The following is an 18484-nucleotide window of genomic DNA, read 5'->3' on the forward strand; positions in this document are numbered from 1 at the left end:
TCCTTTTGCACGTGTAATCATAGCTTCCACTCTTGTTTCTAAGACTAGATCGTCATGTGTCAGTGGTACGCCTTGTTGGTCTGCAGGATTCCAGTCTCCGCGTACCTGACTCCATTTAGGGCCACATGCTTTCATCCACACCTGTTGGACTTCAGGTCCATTAAGGTGGTAAGATGTTCTAATGTTTTCTATATCCTGCAGAAAGCCCTCGATATCGACATGTGGCGATGGTATCATGTCGACTGCTGCTTTGATATCATCAGCATTCCATGTCCGATAAACGAGCATGGTTGATAGCTGTCCTGCTGTTCCTGCACGAGGATTTGGTACTTCTATCATAGGATAGGCACCTCCCTGATCACTATGTTCCACCATGGGAGGGGCTGTAGGCACTTTCGCTTGACTGCGTGTTTGTGGTTTTTCTGGTTTTTCTCTTTTTACCTTAGGTTTTACTGCCAAATCATACTGTGGTGGCGGTACATCGTCATCCTCTGGTAGAGGAGATAAAGGTCTCTTTGTCACCGACGATCCAGCCGGCGGTGATTGTTGAGGCTGTTCTGGCTCTCTGTGCTGAATTATCACATCTTCTTCTGCCTTACCTACAGCTTTCTTTTTCCTTGCTTTCTCTAATCGTCGCTTCTCTGCTCCTTTCTGTCTGTTCTCTGCTTCTTCCTCCCAAAATGCCACTAAATCTGCCCCTACTTTCTGCATCTTTTTCTCATCACCTTTATGTTTCTGTTCTAACTCCTTCTTTAGCTTCTGTATACTGATCAGGTTCAGTCGTCCGTCAAAGTCATGTTTATTTATCCAGGTCTCCAATTTCTTTGTTGCTTTTGGATTTTTTGCCTCCGTAAATTTCCAGTCGTCAGTTGATAAATTTTCCTTATTTTTAGACGTCTTACCCCCCATTTTTATTATATTTTTTATCCCTTGTTATAATTTGGACTTCAGACGGGGGCACACCTAGGGTGTTCTAAATCTGAAGTTTTCACACTTTCTTTGGACGTGACAATTAATTTGCCGTTGTATGGTTGATTCCTTTCACCTCCCCGTAGGAAGCGGAATCACTTGCCTCTGCTTCCACACGCACGGTTGTCACTAACGTTGTCCAAAGTATTACACTTTCACACAGTTATTTACACTTACACAATACACTATGTACACATAGAAACACTTTTAATAATCGTACGCATATTCTTATGCCAGGGGAGCTCGCCCTCCCGTGAAATTTAGCTAATGTCCTGCATTAGGGGACTCCGCCGTCCCTGCCAAATTTAACTGCTTTTTTACAGTGCACATATTTCTACCCGGGATTTCCTTTACGTATTAAAACAGAGGAGTCCGTATCCTCCTTCCGGAATTTAACTACGTGCGTCCCTCGCAACCGTAGAGGAGTCCGCCCTCCTTACAGAGTTTAACTGTGTTTCATTAACAGACGATTCTGTATCATCGCTTACGGAGTTTAACTGTTTTATGTGATCACTTTTATCCCCTACCGGTACGCGTATATAAACAGAGGAGTCCGCACCCTCCTTACAGAGTTTAACTGCTTTGCATTAACAGACGATTCTGTATCATCGCTTGCGGAATTTAACTGTTTTATGCGATCTGATCACCACTCACTCAGTACTGTTTACAAAGAAATTTTACTCACTAACTCGACTTCCTGTCTGTCTTCTTCGGGAAAATCTCGTCAACCAGACGATGCCAACGGTGGTCGACAATTGCAGACACGATCAATCGATCGATCGGACCTTGGCCAAGGATTTACGTCGGGACTTGACGACCCCCGCCGGACACCTCCGGTGTTGTTGAGATCCCGGACGTAGCCCCCAGTCAATGTTGGGTATTTTCTCCTCCAAACATTTTTAAAACCTTTAACAAGACAAACAGAGTCAAGAAACACCAGTGAGACAGAAAGTCAAATTTTACGCGCGGAGTGCAGTCAGGCTGTACACCAAGGCTACACTAAAGTCTGGCCTGCTTTTCCGCTCTTTTTATTAAGAGACGCCCTCATCACATAAACAAAAAACTTGTCCTAAGGGTGGGGGTGATGACGCAAGACAAGTTTCTTCCCGTAACATAAACGCATACGTCAATAAGTGCAGCTGTAAGGAAGAACACTTTCTTTTACACAGGTCAGCACATCTCGTTCGTCTGTTGCAGTTATCAGCTGTTCTGCGTCTGCCTGAAGTGTCCTGTCCTTCACACTCCTTCACACTAAGCACCACATCACAACAGTCAAAACGTTCTCTTACTCCCAGTCGTTAGAGGCTGCGAAAACAAAGTTATATTATAATAATAAGTACATCCAGCCCTTCATTCCCAGCTCAGATCGACCCCAGAGTGCTAAAACAAAATTGAATTCTCAGGATTGCGTTAAGACAGGTGCAAAACAGCACAACACCGTTCTCATGAGAAAGAAGACAAAGCTAAAACAAGGTTGAATAACACGTACATTCTCAGGGTGAAGTGCAAAACAGCACAACACCGTTCTCATGAGAAAGAAGACAAATGTACAAATGTTTAACAGTGATAACATATATACAAAATCTTTAACAGGTGGCATGCTTCAATGTTATTACAGTCCATTTGAATACCTTTAGATTGGAGGAAGTCAGCCACCTGTTGTTCCACTGAGCTGGCCTCCTGCTCACTGGCCTCCCCTCCGCTGTCTTCTGACACCGCCCGTGCGTAGGATCGAGGTTTAATATGAATTCCTGTAATAATAATGTCGTTCATCCTTGTGTACTGTTCCAACTCCGCAACACGGTTCTCCAGGTACACCAGATGCCGGTCTTTCTCGGCATTCTGGATCCGGAGAGCCTTCACTTCTTCCACCAGCTCCATAATGGATTTCTGCTGCATTTTAACAACAGAGATTTCCTCAGAGAAAAAGTCCAGGGACTTCTTGATATCGTCTCCCTCCTCCGCCGTCAGTGCCTTCTTCGGACCCATGGTCAGATAACTCCGCGCTGGCACCTCGGTAAAGCCGCGCCGGTGGATGTGCGCTGAAGCCAAGAGTAACGAGGCTGTTTGTTTTAAAAATGTAAGGAATAGAAAGTACAGATACTTGTGTGAAAATGTAATAAGTAGAAGTCAGAAGTAGGCAGAAAAATAAGTAATGGAGTAAAGTATAGATACCTAAAAAGTGTACTTAAGTACAGTAACGAAGTATTTGTACTTCGTTACTTGACACCTCTGTGTGTGCATGAAGACAATACCATGGCTAATCTGACTTTTGATCCCAAAGACCTTTACCCCACTCATTTACCTTTGACAAATTTGACCATGCCTGGTTATTTCCATAACCCACTTCCATATACAAGGTCTCTTAGATAATAAACTGACCCTTTTATTTATTTTTTTTTAACTATATGGATTTGAATGACATGCGATTACACCAATCATGCTTGAACCCTCGTGCGCATGCGTGAGTTTTTTCACGCGTGTCAGTGACGTCATTTCCCTGTGGGCAGGCCTTGAGTGAGATGTGGTCCCGCCCTCTCGGCTGAATTCCTTTGTTTCACACGCTGCTCGAGACGGCGCGCGTTGCTTTATCAAAATTTTTTCTGGACCTGTGAGGAATATCCGAGTGGACACTATTCGAGAAATTAAGATGGTTTTCTGTGAAAAGTTTAACGGCTGATGAGAGATTATGGGGTGTTTCTGTCGGTGTAAGGACTTCCCACGGAGCGGGACGTCGCGCAGCGCTCCCAGGCGACGTTGTCTGGCTGTTTCGAGCTGAAATCATCCTAATTTAAGGTTCTGTTGACCCAGGACGTCGTGAGAGAACAGAGAAGATTCAGAAGAGGCTGGCATGAGGAGTTTATGTGGACATTCCACTGTTAAAGGTCATTTTGTAATGAAAGAACGTGCGCGCAAATTCACCGAGTCGTTTCCGTGATGACGACGCAAATCTGTGTGCGCCGCGACAGGAAAAACACCTCCGTGTTGAAGACCATTTGTAAAATTCAGGCGGCTTTTGATGGCTTTCAACAAGTGAGTAACTGAGAAATTGTTTAACAGCTTTGGCATGTTCCAACTTGCCCGTTAAGGTTTCCAACGGAGGTGTTTTTCCTGCCGCGACCCCCCGTGGTCGGGTCCGGCCCGACATGCGACTCTGCCCGCACGTTCTTTCATTACAAAATGACCGTTAACAATGGAATGTCCGAATAAACTCCTCATGCCGACTTCTTCTGAAAGTTCTCTGTTCTCTGACGACTTACTGCGTCAACAGAGCCTGAAATGTGGAAGTTTTCAACTTGAAACGGCGAGACGCTGCCGCCTCGAAGCGCAGATCGCCGTCAGGCGCCGTGGACCGTCCTTACGGCGACACTACCAGACCAAAATCTCTCATCAGCCATTAAAATTTTTACCGAAAACCAGCTGAATTTATTGAATGGTGTCCACTCAGTTGTGCCTTACAGTTTTGAAAAAATTTTGATCAAACAAAGCAACAGTCTCTGAGCCATTCCTAAACAATGAAAAAAAATCGACAAGCGGGTGGACGACTCCTCACTCAAAGACTGCCCACAGGCGAATGACGTAACCGACAGGCGTGAAAAAACTCTTGCATGCCCACGAGGGTTCAAGCATGTCTGATGTAATCACACGTGATTCAAATCCACATGGTTTTTGAAAAAATAATAAGGTCGGATACTTTTCTAATAGACCTCGTATGTGCCAAGTTTGGTGCAAAGTAGAGTCAAAACCTCAATTTTGATCTTTGACCCCAATGAACTTGGCCCCAATCATTGACCTTTGGTAAATTTGATCTTGTCTCTGGAATGCCACAACCCACTTAGATATGTGTGCCACATTTGGTGACATCGAAATGAAATACATATTTTAAGTGTTGACCCCAACTGACCTTGACCTTTGCTAAAACAAACCCTTTAAGGGCAGTTCTGGGGTTTACTGTCACCAACATATGAAGTTTGGTGGAAATGGAACGCTGGAGTATTGGTGCCCTTTAGTCCAGCGGTCACAACCCTGCTCCTGGAGGTCACCTGGCCTAATTTGTCAAGGCTGGTATTCTCAGCCTCCTGATTGGCTGAGCACACCTGATTGAGTTAATTAGCAGTGGGTGCAGCAGCGACAGTGGGAAAACATTTTTTGTTTTGTTATGTTTTGTTTTGGGCATGCTCTTTGCTAGGTCAAAGGTCAGAAGGAAGACTGTCAAGCAGTGTTCAGATTGACAGAAATATTCTATTTTAATTCTGAGTATGAATTCTCTGTGATACACATGGGAGCAGTTGTGTGATTTAACAGTTAGAAAACAAACATATTGAGCAGTTTGTGTTGTATTTGAAGCTATTTTTAACATCTGGCTGGAAAAACCCTCCGAAACATATCAATTATCTTCTGTGTAAGCGTTTATCATCAGGGTGGAGATGTTCTGCTCAGTCTTTCCAGCTATAACCTCAGAGCTTCACTGTGTTTCAGGACTGTACTTTCACCAAGCTGCGCTCAGACAGCGCGCTCAGAGTCCTCTTCAGCAGCTCCCTCAGGCTCAAGTGTAAGAGCGCATGCTGTCAGCGCTGGTACTTCACCTTCAACGGGGCCGAGTGCACAGGACCTCTGCCCATTGAGTCCATCATCTACCTGGACCAAGGAAGTCCAGAGCTCAACTCAACCATCAACATCCACAGAACATCTGCAGGTACGACCTTGAGTGGAGCAAATGGAGGCTAGTGGGCCCTATCTTCATAATCTACAGATAGTGTAAATAGGGTGTGTCTATCTATACGTATACAAGCTTGACTAAGGGGGAATTCCCCTTTGGCTGACCTGGTAGAGTTCTGGTCTTTAGTGCGAGCAGTCCGGGGTTCAATCCCACCGCCTTCCTGGTCACAAAGGTCACAATAATTGTGACCGGAGGACCTTTGCGGCCAGCATTTGCTCATGCAACATCTTAAAGCAATTTCTGTCTGCTATTACACAAAGGGCCATGCAGCCGATCTGCTCTGTGTCAGCCTGATCCCGTCAGATCTCAGAAGCTAAGCAGTGCAGGACCTGGTTAGTACTTGGATGGGAGACCTCTTTGGAACACCAGCGGCTGTGTGTGTTTCTCCAGGTAACACTGGAGTTGCGTCAGGAAGGGCATCCGGCATAAAACCTGTGCCAAATATCAATGCGGATCTGGTTGTATCCGCTGTGGCAACCCCGAACACAAAAAACGGGAGCAGCCGAATGGACAACCATTACACAAAGGGCCACATCACAAACTTTGCACTTCCATGGAGCTGACTGTTCTTTTTGGAGTGTGTTCCTGCACCGAAAACAACCTCTCCTCACAGTTTGACGGCCCCTCCCCTGCTTCCATTCGTATGCGTAAACGGTGCGTTATGCGTCAATTGTTGGAGCCAGAGGCCTATACCACAACGTTCACGGTCAAGTAGTAAAGCATCTCTTCTACTGACACTCTTTGGTGCACCACATGAGATTGCTCTGCTCTACGAGTGGATATTGGAAAACCATGTGACGGTGAACCAATTTCTCATTGGAGACTCACACTGTGCATGTCATCACACAGCTTCTATGAGGACTACAAGCATGGCTTGTTCGAAAGTGCGCGGAGTGTACTTTTCTGCAAATAAAAGAGTATGTTTCTATCTAATATCATTAAAAAGTTATGTATCATTAAATAAAACTTGTATTCTGTCATCGTATACGACAGGGACAAAGCAGCAGGGTGCAATGTGGATGCAATAAGACAAGTACTCATGCTTTTATTTTGGACACATAACTTGAATTACTCCAGAGTATTGATTTTCATTGATTTTAAAGGGGAACAGAAACACTTATTGAGAATTTGTTTGTGCATTCCTTGGTAAAAATTGCAGAATGTTTGAGCGCAGTGTAGATAATATTATTTAAATCAAATTTGCCACTAAATTAACATGTAAATGGCCATTGGTCAGTGGAGGGCCGCTTGACGTCACTGGTTGGGATCATCCTCTGCTGGGGACGAGTGCAGTTTACTGAGTTTGCTCATTGAAGTTATATTAGCCTCGTCAAGAAACAGGTGGAATATTCCAGAAAGCTGCACATGTTGGCAAAGCCACAAACGGAGGAACAAGGGAGACAATATTTCCTTCCATAAGTAAGTGGTTTTGGTTCTTCTTGTCACTTTGTCTGTGACATTTGTTTGATAAACGTGTATGTTTCCTGCCCGTGCCTGGGTCGTCCGAGGACACGGACGACACTTACACCACTCACACACAGAGATGTGCACACACACCACTGACTTCAAGAATGAAACTCAGTCAATAAGGGATAATTGTGTAAAAAATTATATATATACGAGGTCTATTAGAAAAGTATCCGACCTTATTATTTTTTTCAAAAATCATATGGATTTGAATCACGTGTGATTGCGTCAGACAAACTTGAACCCTCGTGCGCATGCGTGAGTTTTTCCACGCCTGTCGGTTGCGTCATTCGCCTGTGAGCAGGCTTTCAGTGAGGAGTGGTCCACCCCCTCGGCGGATTTTCATTGTCAGGAAATGGTGGAATGATTTGGGCTTTTTTTCCGTCAGAATTTTTTCAGAAATTGTTAGAGACTGGCAGCTGGAAACCATTAGAAAAATTTATCTGGCTTTCGGTGAAAATGTTATGGGCTTGGTAGAGAATAAGGAGTGTTACTGTCGCTTTAAGGACGGCCCCCAGCGGCTGTGGGGCGCGCCGCGCTCCGAAGCCGCCATCGACAGGCTGAATGACCATTTCATTTCTAAATGGATGGCTGTCTGGATCCGTGACCATCGTGTGCCATTTCTCTGGTTATCACAAGAGCTGGACATCAACGATTTTCCGGCAGATTTCACTTTTAACAAGAGATTTTGTCATGGAAAGCCGAGCGGAGGCTTCGCGCGTCACGATGGATTCGCTACTGGAGTGAGACAAAACCACCTCCATTTTGGTCTCACAAGGACGGCTTTGAGATGACGTTCAGACAGCTGTCGGTGGTTTTTCCATCGAGTGATTATCCGAGAAATTGTGTCAGACGACATCCCGGCTAAAACACAGCGTCCAGTTTGGAAATGAACGGCACATTCCACTGTTACAGGAGTTTTTGTCATGGAAAGAGGAGCGGATGCTTCGTGCGACGCGGCGGTGCCGCATGGCGCACAGCAACGCCATGATGAAGCCTCACGGGACATGTTCTGGCATGTCCAGGCACATCCACAATTTCTCGGATAATCACTCGATGGAAAAACCATCCACAAGACACACGTGTCGGGCAGAACATGCGTGCGGCCGACTGGACGCACCTGACCAGTAGAGGTGGACATCAGAGCACAGTGCTTCTCATTCATGTCATTTCATGACTGTATGTCTGTGACCATGGGTCATCACCAGAGGAACAGATGGATAATATTTGTATTGCTTGATAAATGTGGTGTTTTTATATGGTGTGTGATTAAAAATTTTTTGTAATACTTCCATGTCCTTCCTGATATGAGGCAGCTTCCTGCAGCTTCCAAAGTACAGCTCTGGAGCTCAGTGGTAAAGTCTCTGACTGGTAATCAGAGCTTTTGAAAGGTGCGAGTTTGTGTCCCGGATGGTGTGTTTTTTCTTCTTTTTTTTTTTATTATTCCACAGGTACCGGCTGATTTTAATTGTTTTTATTTCTTCCACATAAGCGGCACCATGTGGTGCACCTCGCACTGTTCCTGCTTGACAGACACCGGCGCATGCACGAACTGTTGCCCCAGGTTCGTGCACACCTGCCCATCAGCGCAATGTTTTGTGCACTAATTTCGAACTCTTTTGTGCTGTTTCACCGTTTTTGTCCAAACGCCGTCCAAACTTCGCACTGTGTGAAGGGGCCATCAACAATGAACTCATGTTATTTTGTCTGTTCAAACTGCATTAGGAGAGATTTGATCAAAATAAAGCATCAGAATGATACCACGTTGTGCACTATGTACATCCACATTTATCATCCTCAGAAGTCTGCAGCAGCCCCTCTGTGCCCATGCCTAAGCCCCTTTCACACCGGCACCAACATAGAATTGCATCTTGCGCGTACGGTCTACGCTGAGTTAAGTAGCTCTATGCTGTGTTTAAGCAGCTCTATGCTGAGTTTTTGCTCCCCTACGCAGCAGTATGCTGAGGGCTACACGAGGCGGACCCAAAAAATTAAACATGTTTAAAAAAATTAAACATGTTCAATTTTTCGGCGTAGAGCACTGGACGCAGAAAGTACACAGTTTTTAAGCAAGTCTACACAACATTCTGTAACTGTCTGTAAATCTATACAACACTGCGCTAATGTACACCAAGCCTCCGCAATTCTACACGCCAGGGCAAAAAAATCCTTTTATCAGCACATATTCATCCTGCTGGACTTTGCTGGCAGTGAAGCTTCAAAAGCACAGAAGAAGAGACAAGCCAAGCTTCCACATTCAGAGGACATGTCCACGTCCAGTCCTCACAGACAGCTCTCCAGCAGGATGACATTTCCACATCCACCGTTTACTTCTCATGCATGGATTGCACGCGACATTGCTGCTGCAGCTCACAGCTTCTTTCACCTCCCCCAGTTCTCTCATGATTGTGGCACCTTAATAAAGTCCATTAACTCCTGCTCAAGGACAGATCTCCAATGGGAGGACGTCCACTTCTCACAGCAGATCACGCATGTGGCTGCCACACGCAGCTCCGTTTTGCTTCGCTTTTTTGCTTTTACCTTATCCTGTTCATTCGCAAGTGCAGCAAGTTAAGTAGTCCATTAACTCCTGCTCACGGACAAATCGCCAGCGAGAGGACATATCCACCGTCCATTCCTCATGCACAGAATCCGAGTGCAGTTGCCGGTGGACGCTCCAGGCGCTTTCACCTCCTCCAGTTCTCTCACAATTGTGTCACGTTAGAAAAGTCCATTAATTCCTGGAAATAATGCCTTCTGACTTTTTTCCAATGTATCAAATCCATCGTGTCAGTCTGCAGCCCCACCCACTCTGTGCGTGCAACGTGAGTGTCGTTCATGTACCGTTTTGAGAACGTGGCACATTTCCACACTGTCAAAAAAGGAGTGGACAGAAAAATAGCACGAGGGCTACATACGAGGTCTATTAGAAAAGTATCCGACCTTATTATTTTTTTCAAAAACCATATGGATTTGAATCACGTGTGATTACATCAGACATGCTTGAACCCTCGTGGGCATGCAAGAGTTTTTTCACGCCTGTCGGTTACGTCATTCGCCTGTGGGCAGTCTTTGAGTGAGGAGTGGCCCACCCTCTCGTCGTTTTTTTCATTGTTTAGGAATGGCTCAGAGACTGCTGCTTTGTTTGATCAAAATTTTTTCAAAACTGTAAGGCACAACTGAGTGGACACCATTCGATAAATTCAGCTGGTTTTCGATAAAAATTTTAACGGCTGATGAGAGATTTTGGTCTGGTAGTGTCGCCGTAAGGACGGCCCACGGTGCCTGACGGCGATCTGCGCTTCAAGGCGGCAGCATCTCGCCGTTTCAAGTTGGAAACTTCCACATTTCAGGCTCTGTTGACCCAGGAAGTTGTCAGAGAACAGAGAACTTTCAGAAGAAGTCGGCATGAGGAGTTTATTCGGACATTCCATTGTTAACGGTCATTTTGTAATGAAAGAACGTGCGGGCAGAGTCGCATGTCGGGCCGGACCCGACCGCGGGGGGTCGCGACAGGAAAAACACCTCTGTTGGAAACCTTAACGGGCAAGTTGGAACATGCCCAAGCTGTTAAACAATTTCTCAGTTACTCACTTGTTGAAAGCCATCAAAAGCCGCCTGAATTTTACAAATGGTTTTCAACACGGAGGTGTTTTTCCTGTCGCGGCGCACACAGATTCGCCGAGTCGTCACGGAAATGACTCGGTGAATTTGCGCGCATGTCTTTCATTAAAAATTGTCCTTAAACAGTGGAATGTCCGCATAAAGTCTTCATGCCGGCCTCTTCTGAATCTTCTCTGTTCTCTCACGACGTCCTGGGTGAATTAAGCCTTAAATTAGGATGTTTTCAGGTTGAAACAGGCCGACGACGGCGCCTGGAAGCGCTGCGCGACGTCCCGCTCCGTGGGAAGTCCTTACAGCAACAGAAACACCCCATAATCTCTCATCAGCCGTTAAACTTTTCACCGAAAACCAGCTTAATTTCTCGAATAGTGTCCACTCGGATATTCCTCACAGGTCCAGAAAAAATTTTGATAAAGCAACGCGCGCCGTCTCGAGCAGCGTGTGAAACAAAGGAATTCAGCCGAGAGGGCGGGACCACATCTCACTCAAGGCCTGCCCACAGGGAAATGACGTCACCGACGCGTGAAAAAACTCACGCTTGATCACACCTAATTTTCAAACCAAAACACCAATGGGCACCCAGATTAGTGCATGGATGTACACATGCTCCTTACACAACTTGGACGTTGGATGGAAACATAAATTAAAGGTGCCTTTATTGGAAAGTAGCAATGGCATTTTTGCGCTGGGTGGAAGATAGGGCCCTTTACATGAATAGAATAAACTGCAGTGATGACATTATTCTAAGTGTGTTCCTCAACAAGTTAAATTGATGCTGTTTATTATCCTGGACTCCACATCAAAGTCTTGTACAGTTTTGTGTCTGGTAAGAGCTTGCTCTCGTGTCAGACGTTTCACTGCTTTCACGTCAGCAGGCAGCCTGAGCGCTTTCATTTTCAGCCACTGTTTTTTTTTTTTTTTCTTCTAGTGGAAGGGCTGTGCGACGGCGTGAAGGCCGGGCTGGTGGACGTGGCCATCTGGGTCGGGACCTGTGCTGACTACCCGAGAGGTGATGCCTCCACAGGCTGGAACTCCGTATCCAGGATTTTAATCGAGGAACTGCCTAAATAAAAATCTCTTCCATAAAGGGGAGGAGTCGGTCCTGATAGTATAACCGTGTGTTTTCGGGCCTTCCAAAATGATCAGGTATGGTTCACTCAGGCAGAACAGTCACTGAACTTGAATGTTTTTGGTTTTCTTTAAATACTGTTCTCTCTGACAGGCTGTAAACAGGAATACTGTCATTCTGTTATCCAGAAATAGTTTGGGTGCTGTCAGAAAATACAGTATTCACTTAAAAGTCAATGATGATGATAAAGTATAAGCACAGCCTGTTTCCATGCATTACTGCTGTTAATAAAGTAACTTTTAAAAAGTATTATACTTTGTAAGTGGACTAATTGTATTCAGTTTTTTTTTAGCTTTGAAATTTTTTTTTTACCACAAAAGTTTTTTATTCTTACACAAAATTGCACCACAATTTAAATTAACACTCAGCATTATAATGAAAGAGAAAGAAGACAGTATGCGTTTTGAGTCTACTCTGTACTTAAATGTAGTGTCAACTGGTCCCTGTGTGAGGAGACGTTAGGGGGGACCCCCATTGACATCACAGGCAAACTCACTCATCTTCAACCGCTTACTCCTATTAAGGGTCACGGGGGGCTGGAGCCTATCCAAGCAGTCATAGAGTGTGAGGCAGGGTACACTCTGGACAGGACGCCAGTCTGTCACAGGGCCACATATAGACAAATTGTCCGCACGCACACCTACGGACAATTTAAAGATTCCAATCCACCTAACCTGCATGTCTTTGGATGTGGGAAGAAGTCGGAGCACCCGGAGAGAACCAACACAAAAATGGGGAGAACACACAAACTCCACACAGAAAGGCTGCAGGTGGGAATCAAACCCATGCCCGTCTTGCTGTGAGGAAACAGTGCTAACCACTAAACCGCTGTGCTGCCCCCAGGGAAACTACCAACACCAAAATAAATAAAATCCATATATTGGCCTCACTTGGTTATTCATAAAACTGAAAACATGTTTGTTTCATGGCACAAAAAAACACTATGCAAAAGTGTATGTGCATATATATATATATATATACGAGGTCTGTTAGAAAAGTATCCGACCTTATTATTTTTTTTTTTAAAAAACCATATGGATTTGAATCATGTGTGATTGCGTCAGACAAGTTTGAACCCTCGTGCGCATGCGTGTTTTTTCATGCCTGTCGGTTGCGTCATTCGCCTGTGAGCAGGCTTTGAATGAGGTGTGGTCCACCCCTCTCGTCTATTTTTTATTGCGAATAAATGTCTGAACGATTTGGAGCTTTGCTGCATCAATTTTTTTTCCAGAAACTGTAAGAGACCTCCAGGTGGACACCGGTCGAAAAATTAATATGGCTTTCAGGGACGATTTTATGGGGATTAAACAGATTATGGGGTGTTACTGCCGCTTTAAGGACTACCCACATCTGCTGAGAGCGCGGCGCGCTCCCAGCCCCCATCGACAGGCTGACACCCCGCTGGAACAACCAAATCATTTCCAACGTGAAAGCTTTATTGATCCGGGACCTCATCTGACTTTCACAAAAAGGCAGAAGATGTGGACATCAGCACTTTTTCCGGCACATTAAGACAGACGTGCGGAGGAGTTCCGCGCGTCGCGGTGCAGCCGCTCGGCACAAAGCAACACCGTGACGAAGCCTCATGGGACATGTTCTGGCATGTCCAGCTCATGCACAATCACAATCAGATATTCACACGACTGGAAAGCAACCGGAATCCATCTGAAATCCACCTGAAAGCTGTCCTGAGAGACCAACACCGAGGTGGTTTTGTCCCCGTAATGAACGGAGCCATGGCGCGTCCCTCCGCTTTTCTTTCCATGAAAAAACTCCTGTAACGGTGGAATGTGCCGGAAAAAGTGCTGATGCAGCTTGGCTGATGCAGTCACACGTGATTCAAATCCATATGTTTTTTTTAAAAAAATAATAAGGTCAATACTTGGAATCTTTAAAAAAAATTGTCCATGGGTGTGTGTGTGGGTGTGTCTGTGTTTGCTTGTCTATTTGTGGCCCTGCGACAGACTAGCGTCCTGTCCTGGGTGTACCCCGCCTTGCACTCTGTGACTGCTGGGATAGGCTCCAGCCCCCCACAACCCTTAATTGGACTAAGAGGTAAAAGATGAATAAATGAATAAGGTCAGATACTTTTCTAACAGACCTCATATATATATATATATATATATATATATATATATATATATATATATATATATATATATATATATATATATATATATATATATATGAGGTCTATTAGAAAAGTATCCTATCTTTTTATTTTAAAAAAACTATATGATTTGATTCATATGTTTTTACGTCAACCAAGCTTGAACCTCCATGTGCATGCGTGAGTTTTTCCACGCCTGTCGGTGACATCATTCGCCTGTGAGCACGCCTTGTGGGAGGAGTGGTCCAGCCCCCTCGTTGGATTTTCATTGTCTGAGTAGTTGCTGAGAGACTGGCACTGTGCTTCATCAAATTTTTTTCCAAAACTGTGAGGCACATCCGAGTGGACACCATTCGACAAATTAAGCTGGTTTTCGGTGAAAATTTTAACGGCTGATGAGAGATTTTGGATTGTTTCTATCACTGTAAGGACTTCCCACGGAGCAGGACATCGCGCAGCGCTCCGAGGCAACGTCGTCATCCTGTTTCAAGCTGAAAACCTCCAAATTTAAGCCTCTGTTGACCCAGGACGTCGTGAGAGAACAGAGAACTTTCAGAAGAGGTCGGGATCAGCAGTTTATCCGAACATTCCACTGTTAAAGGAGATTTTTTTAATGAAAGACGTGCGGACAGATTGGTGCGTCGCCTCGCAGCCGGCGCAGCACGCCCGCCAGAGGAAAAACACCTCCGTGTTGATAACCATTTGTAAAATCCAGGCGGCTTTTGGTGGCTTTCAGTTGAGTGAGTATCTGAGAAATTGTGTAACAGCAGGGCATGTTCCAACTTGTCCTTAAGGCTTCCAACGGAGGTGTTTTTCCTGTGGCAGGCGTGCTGTGCCGGCTGCGAAGCGACACACCAATCCGTCCGCAAAAAAAAATCTCCTTTAACAGTGGAATGTCCGGATAAACTGCTGATTCCGACCTCTTCTGAAAGTTCTCTCACGACGTCCTGGGTCAACAGAGGCTTAAATTTGGAGGTTTTCAGCTTGAAACAGGATGACGACGTCGCCTCGGAGCGCTGCGCGACATACCGCTCCGTGGGAAGTCCTTACAGCGATAGAAACAATCCAAAATCTCTCATCAGCCGTTAAAATTTTCACCGAAAACCAGCTTAATTTGTCAAATGGTGGCCACTCGGATGTGCCTCACAGTTTTTGAAAAAATTTTGATGAAGCACAGCGCCAGTCTCTCAGCAACTTCTCAGACAAAGGAATTCCGACGAGGGGGCTGGACCACTCCTCCCACAAGGCGTGCTCACAGGCGAATGACGTCACCGACAGGCGTGAAAAAACTCTCGCATGCCCACGAGGGTTCAAGCTTGGCTGATGTAATCACACGTGATACAAATCCATATGGTTTTTAAAAAAAAATAATAAGGTCGGATACTTTTCTAATAGACCTCGTATATGATTGTGGTGACCCCTACAGGGCGCCAAGGAGAGACTCTCAAACTTGAGTAAATAGGAGATGTGGTTCCAAGTTTGAGAGTGGTGTTGTCGGCAGGATTCTCATTGGGTAAAAGCAGAGGCGTGTGTCCCGGTTTTTTTTTTTTTTTTAATCTATGGGGAAATACCTTCTTTTGTGTGTTTTCATTGGTTTGGTATTGTGTTTTGAAGTAAAGCAGCAGTGGGTTTGTAATTTTTAAATTATCGCTATCTGGTCTTCTCCTTTGTATTTATTCCAAGAGCTTCTTTGCATTGGTTAAGTTGTAGCTATGGAGGAACAGTTGCAGGAAATAAGAGAGCTAGTTGCTTAGTTGAGGGCAGACAATGATAGGTTGCAACAGGAGCAGGCTGCAGTTGTGCCTGGTCCGAGCACTTTGGTGTCTGCTGGACCCTCTGGTGGCCCTCTTTCTGAGAGGCTGGTTTTGGTACCTCGGGACAGTTTTGTTTAGGGGAAGCTCAGGCATAGGACTAAATGAATGGATTGAAGAGGGTAGAGGGTTGTATGAGAGTGCGTCATTTATTTCCATCCAACAGGGCATTCTTTTTGTTTGATCACCTTGAGGAGGGCGCATGAAGAGATTAAATTTCGGCTGAGTGAAGAGCGGGAAGACCCAGCTAAAATTATTGCTGTGTTGCAGGGGTTGTATGGCTGTTGTGATTCTTATGTTGCTCTACAGGAGTGTTCTCCCGATGACAGGGAGAACACTTGCAAGAGTTCTTGTTAGCATTGATGAGTTTAATGGCATCCGTCAAACAGCACACCCTGAGTGATATGCCCAATGCCGACGTCTTGTTACGCGATCAATTTGTAGAGCATGTTAGTGATGGTTCCCTCCGTCGGGAATTGAAACAATATGTGTGCAGGCAGCCTACTGCTACATTACTTGAGGTTCGGGGTGAGGCAATCAGGTGGGAACGGGAAGGTTAGGGGTCGTAGTCATTCTGTCCCTTCACTGCTTGGCTTTCAGTGTGGCGTCAACAGTGGCCCCACGGATAAACCATCCCACATGTCTGAGTTAACCGAGATGCTCATACTCCAGCAGAAGCAGCTTAATCAGCTCACTCAGAGCAGCTCCCAGTTACACAAGTCCCGTCAGCGTAGTCGCTCCCAACGTGGCCCTCTCATTTGTAGAAGATGTCAGCAACCAGGTCACTTTGCTAGGAGTGTGATGGGGTTCGTGTAGCCTTGGGCCATCAGTCTTCTTCTCCTGCATGGATAACCAGCTGGCAAATCCATTCTGCCCAGCTGTCGGAAAACTAGTTCTCACTGAATTGCAGAGCCACAGTTCGGAGGGTGCAGCCACAGGCTCAAAGTTTGCCGTCGGCAACTCTGAAGTTGCTAAACTTATGTCATTTTTGTCCCCATTTAGCTGTGAGCATGGGTGGAGTCGGTGTCTCTTGCTTAGTGGATACTGGTTCCATAGTTTCCACGATTACAGAGAGTGTTTTCCTGCAACACTTCGAGCCATGGGGTGAGGAAAAGCTTCAGTCTTGCCACTGGTTTCAACTCAGAGGAGCCAATGGTTTGGCCATTCCCTATATCGGCTACTTGGAGCTTCAAATTGAGCTTTTTAGTGACTATGCCATAATGTGGGGTTCTGGTGGTCAAGGATCCTCCTGGTAGTGCATCGGCACCAGTCCCTGGTGGGGGGGAAGGTAGGGATTATTCAGTAGCTAGGGCTTACCAGTGGGGAGGAGGAGGAGACACCAACAGTGATGGCCCCTAAAAGAAAATATAAGCATCTCAATAACACGTGACACACACATACACACTGTGAAGGTCCAATCCTGCAGGGGTGAAACACAACACACCAAAGGAGGGGGATCGAACACCCCGGGCCACCACTGACCACCACCGTTGCCCAGTAACTGAAAATAAATAAATTAAAGACAATTAACAGGGCTTCAAAAGAAAACACAATCCACAAAAAAAAACTTATGTTTGGCCACCAACAAACTAAAGCCTCTTTCACACTGGCACAAACGTAGAGTCGCATAACGTGGTGTACCGTCTATGCCAAGTTGAGCAGCTTTGCGCCCACTTTTAGCAGCTCCCTAGCAGCAGTATGTTGAGGGCTAAGCACGTATAATGGGAGAAATTAAGCATGTTTAATTTTTTTCGGCGTAGAGCACTGGTCTGGACACAGAAAATGTGCAGTTTTAAGCAGGTCTCCACAACACAACGTTACTGGATGCAAGTCTGTGCAACACCGCGCTCCTGCACACATCCAAAAACTGAGTGCGTGCATCCAGAATGAATCAGCTGGAGAACATGATCACACAGCCCACAGCATCTGTGTGTGCGCTCAGAACAGCTGATCTAACTGATGGACGTGTGTGTGCTCAGAACAGGGAATCAAACCTCAACTCAGAAATCCAGAAACAAAACAGAAGCAACAGGTCAATCGCTCACTCTCTCTCTCTCCCTCTGTTGCCCTCTCTTTCTCTCTCTCAGGTCTGATGAAACCTGAATAAGTGCTGTGACTCTTTAAAAGCGCAGTCGCTGCATGTCAGTGCGCTCATCAGACGCCCTGATCGATCAGGTCTGATCAAACCTGAATGAGCACTGTGACTCTTTAAAATAAAAGCGCAGTTGCTGCATGGTGGTGCACTCAGCAGACGCTCTGATCAATGAATCCAATGAAAGGCTCATTAAAAGCCTGCTATCGAGTCTCTCATTTGATTCAGGTGTGTTGGAACAGGGAGACAACTAAGAGTGTCAGGAAGGAAGATCTTGAGGACCAAACTTGGGCACCCCTGCTTTAAAGAGTCACAGCGCTTCATTCACAGCAGCCAGACTCAGCAGCATCTGTACAGAAAGACAAAAAATAAATATGTTAAATGACTGTGTTTCTGACGTGCACCACACCGTGCAGTAGAGAACTGAGCGCACTTCCATAGAGGCAGAAAATAGCAGTTTTGGCTACATACAGTAATGCAGCTGTAAAAACCTCATGATACAGTTCACTGTTGTCCAACGATGTGTTCTGCACAGCCGGCAGGAGTGAACTGAAAAAGAGTT

General features: G+C 45.5%; 1 protein-coding gene across 2 annotated transcripts in view; it reads left to right on the forward strand.

Annotated features, from left to right (window-relative positions):
* The window catches only part of LOC117513586 (collagen triple helix repeat-containing protein 1-like), a 28550-nt gene extending 16400 nt beyond the window's left edge, over positions 1 to 12150 (forward strand). For both annotated transcript variants that reach the window (XM_034173756.1, XM_034173758.1), the window contains 2 exons: positions 5449 to 5665; positions 11709 to 12150. In XM_034173756.1, coding sequence (XP_034029647.1) covers positions 5449 to 5665; positions 11709 to 11851 — 360 coding nt within the window. In that variant the 3' untranslated portion in view covers positions 11852 to 12150. The remainder of the gene's footprint in view (positions 1 to 5448; positions 5666 to 11708) is intronic.
* Positions 12151 to 18484: the final 6334 nt, after the last annotated feature.

This window comes from Thalassophryne amazonica, chromosome 7 (assembly GCF_902500255.1).
Source record: "Thalassophryne amazonica chromosome 7, fThaAma1.1, whole genome shotgun sequence".
In the NCBI taxonomy this organism is placed as follows: domain Eukaryota; kingdom Metazoa; phylum Chordata; class Actinopteri; order Batrachoidiformes; family Batrachoididae; genus Thalassophryne; species Thalassophryne amazonica.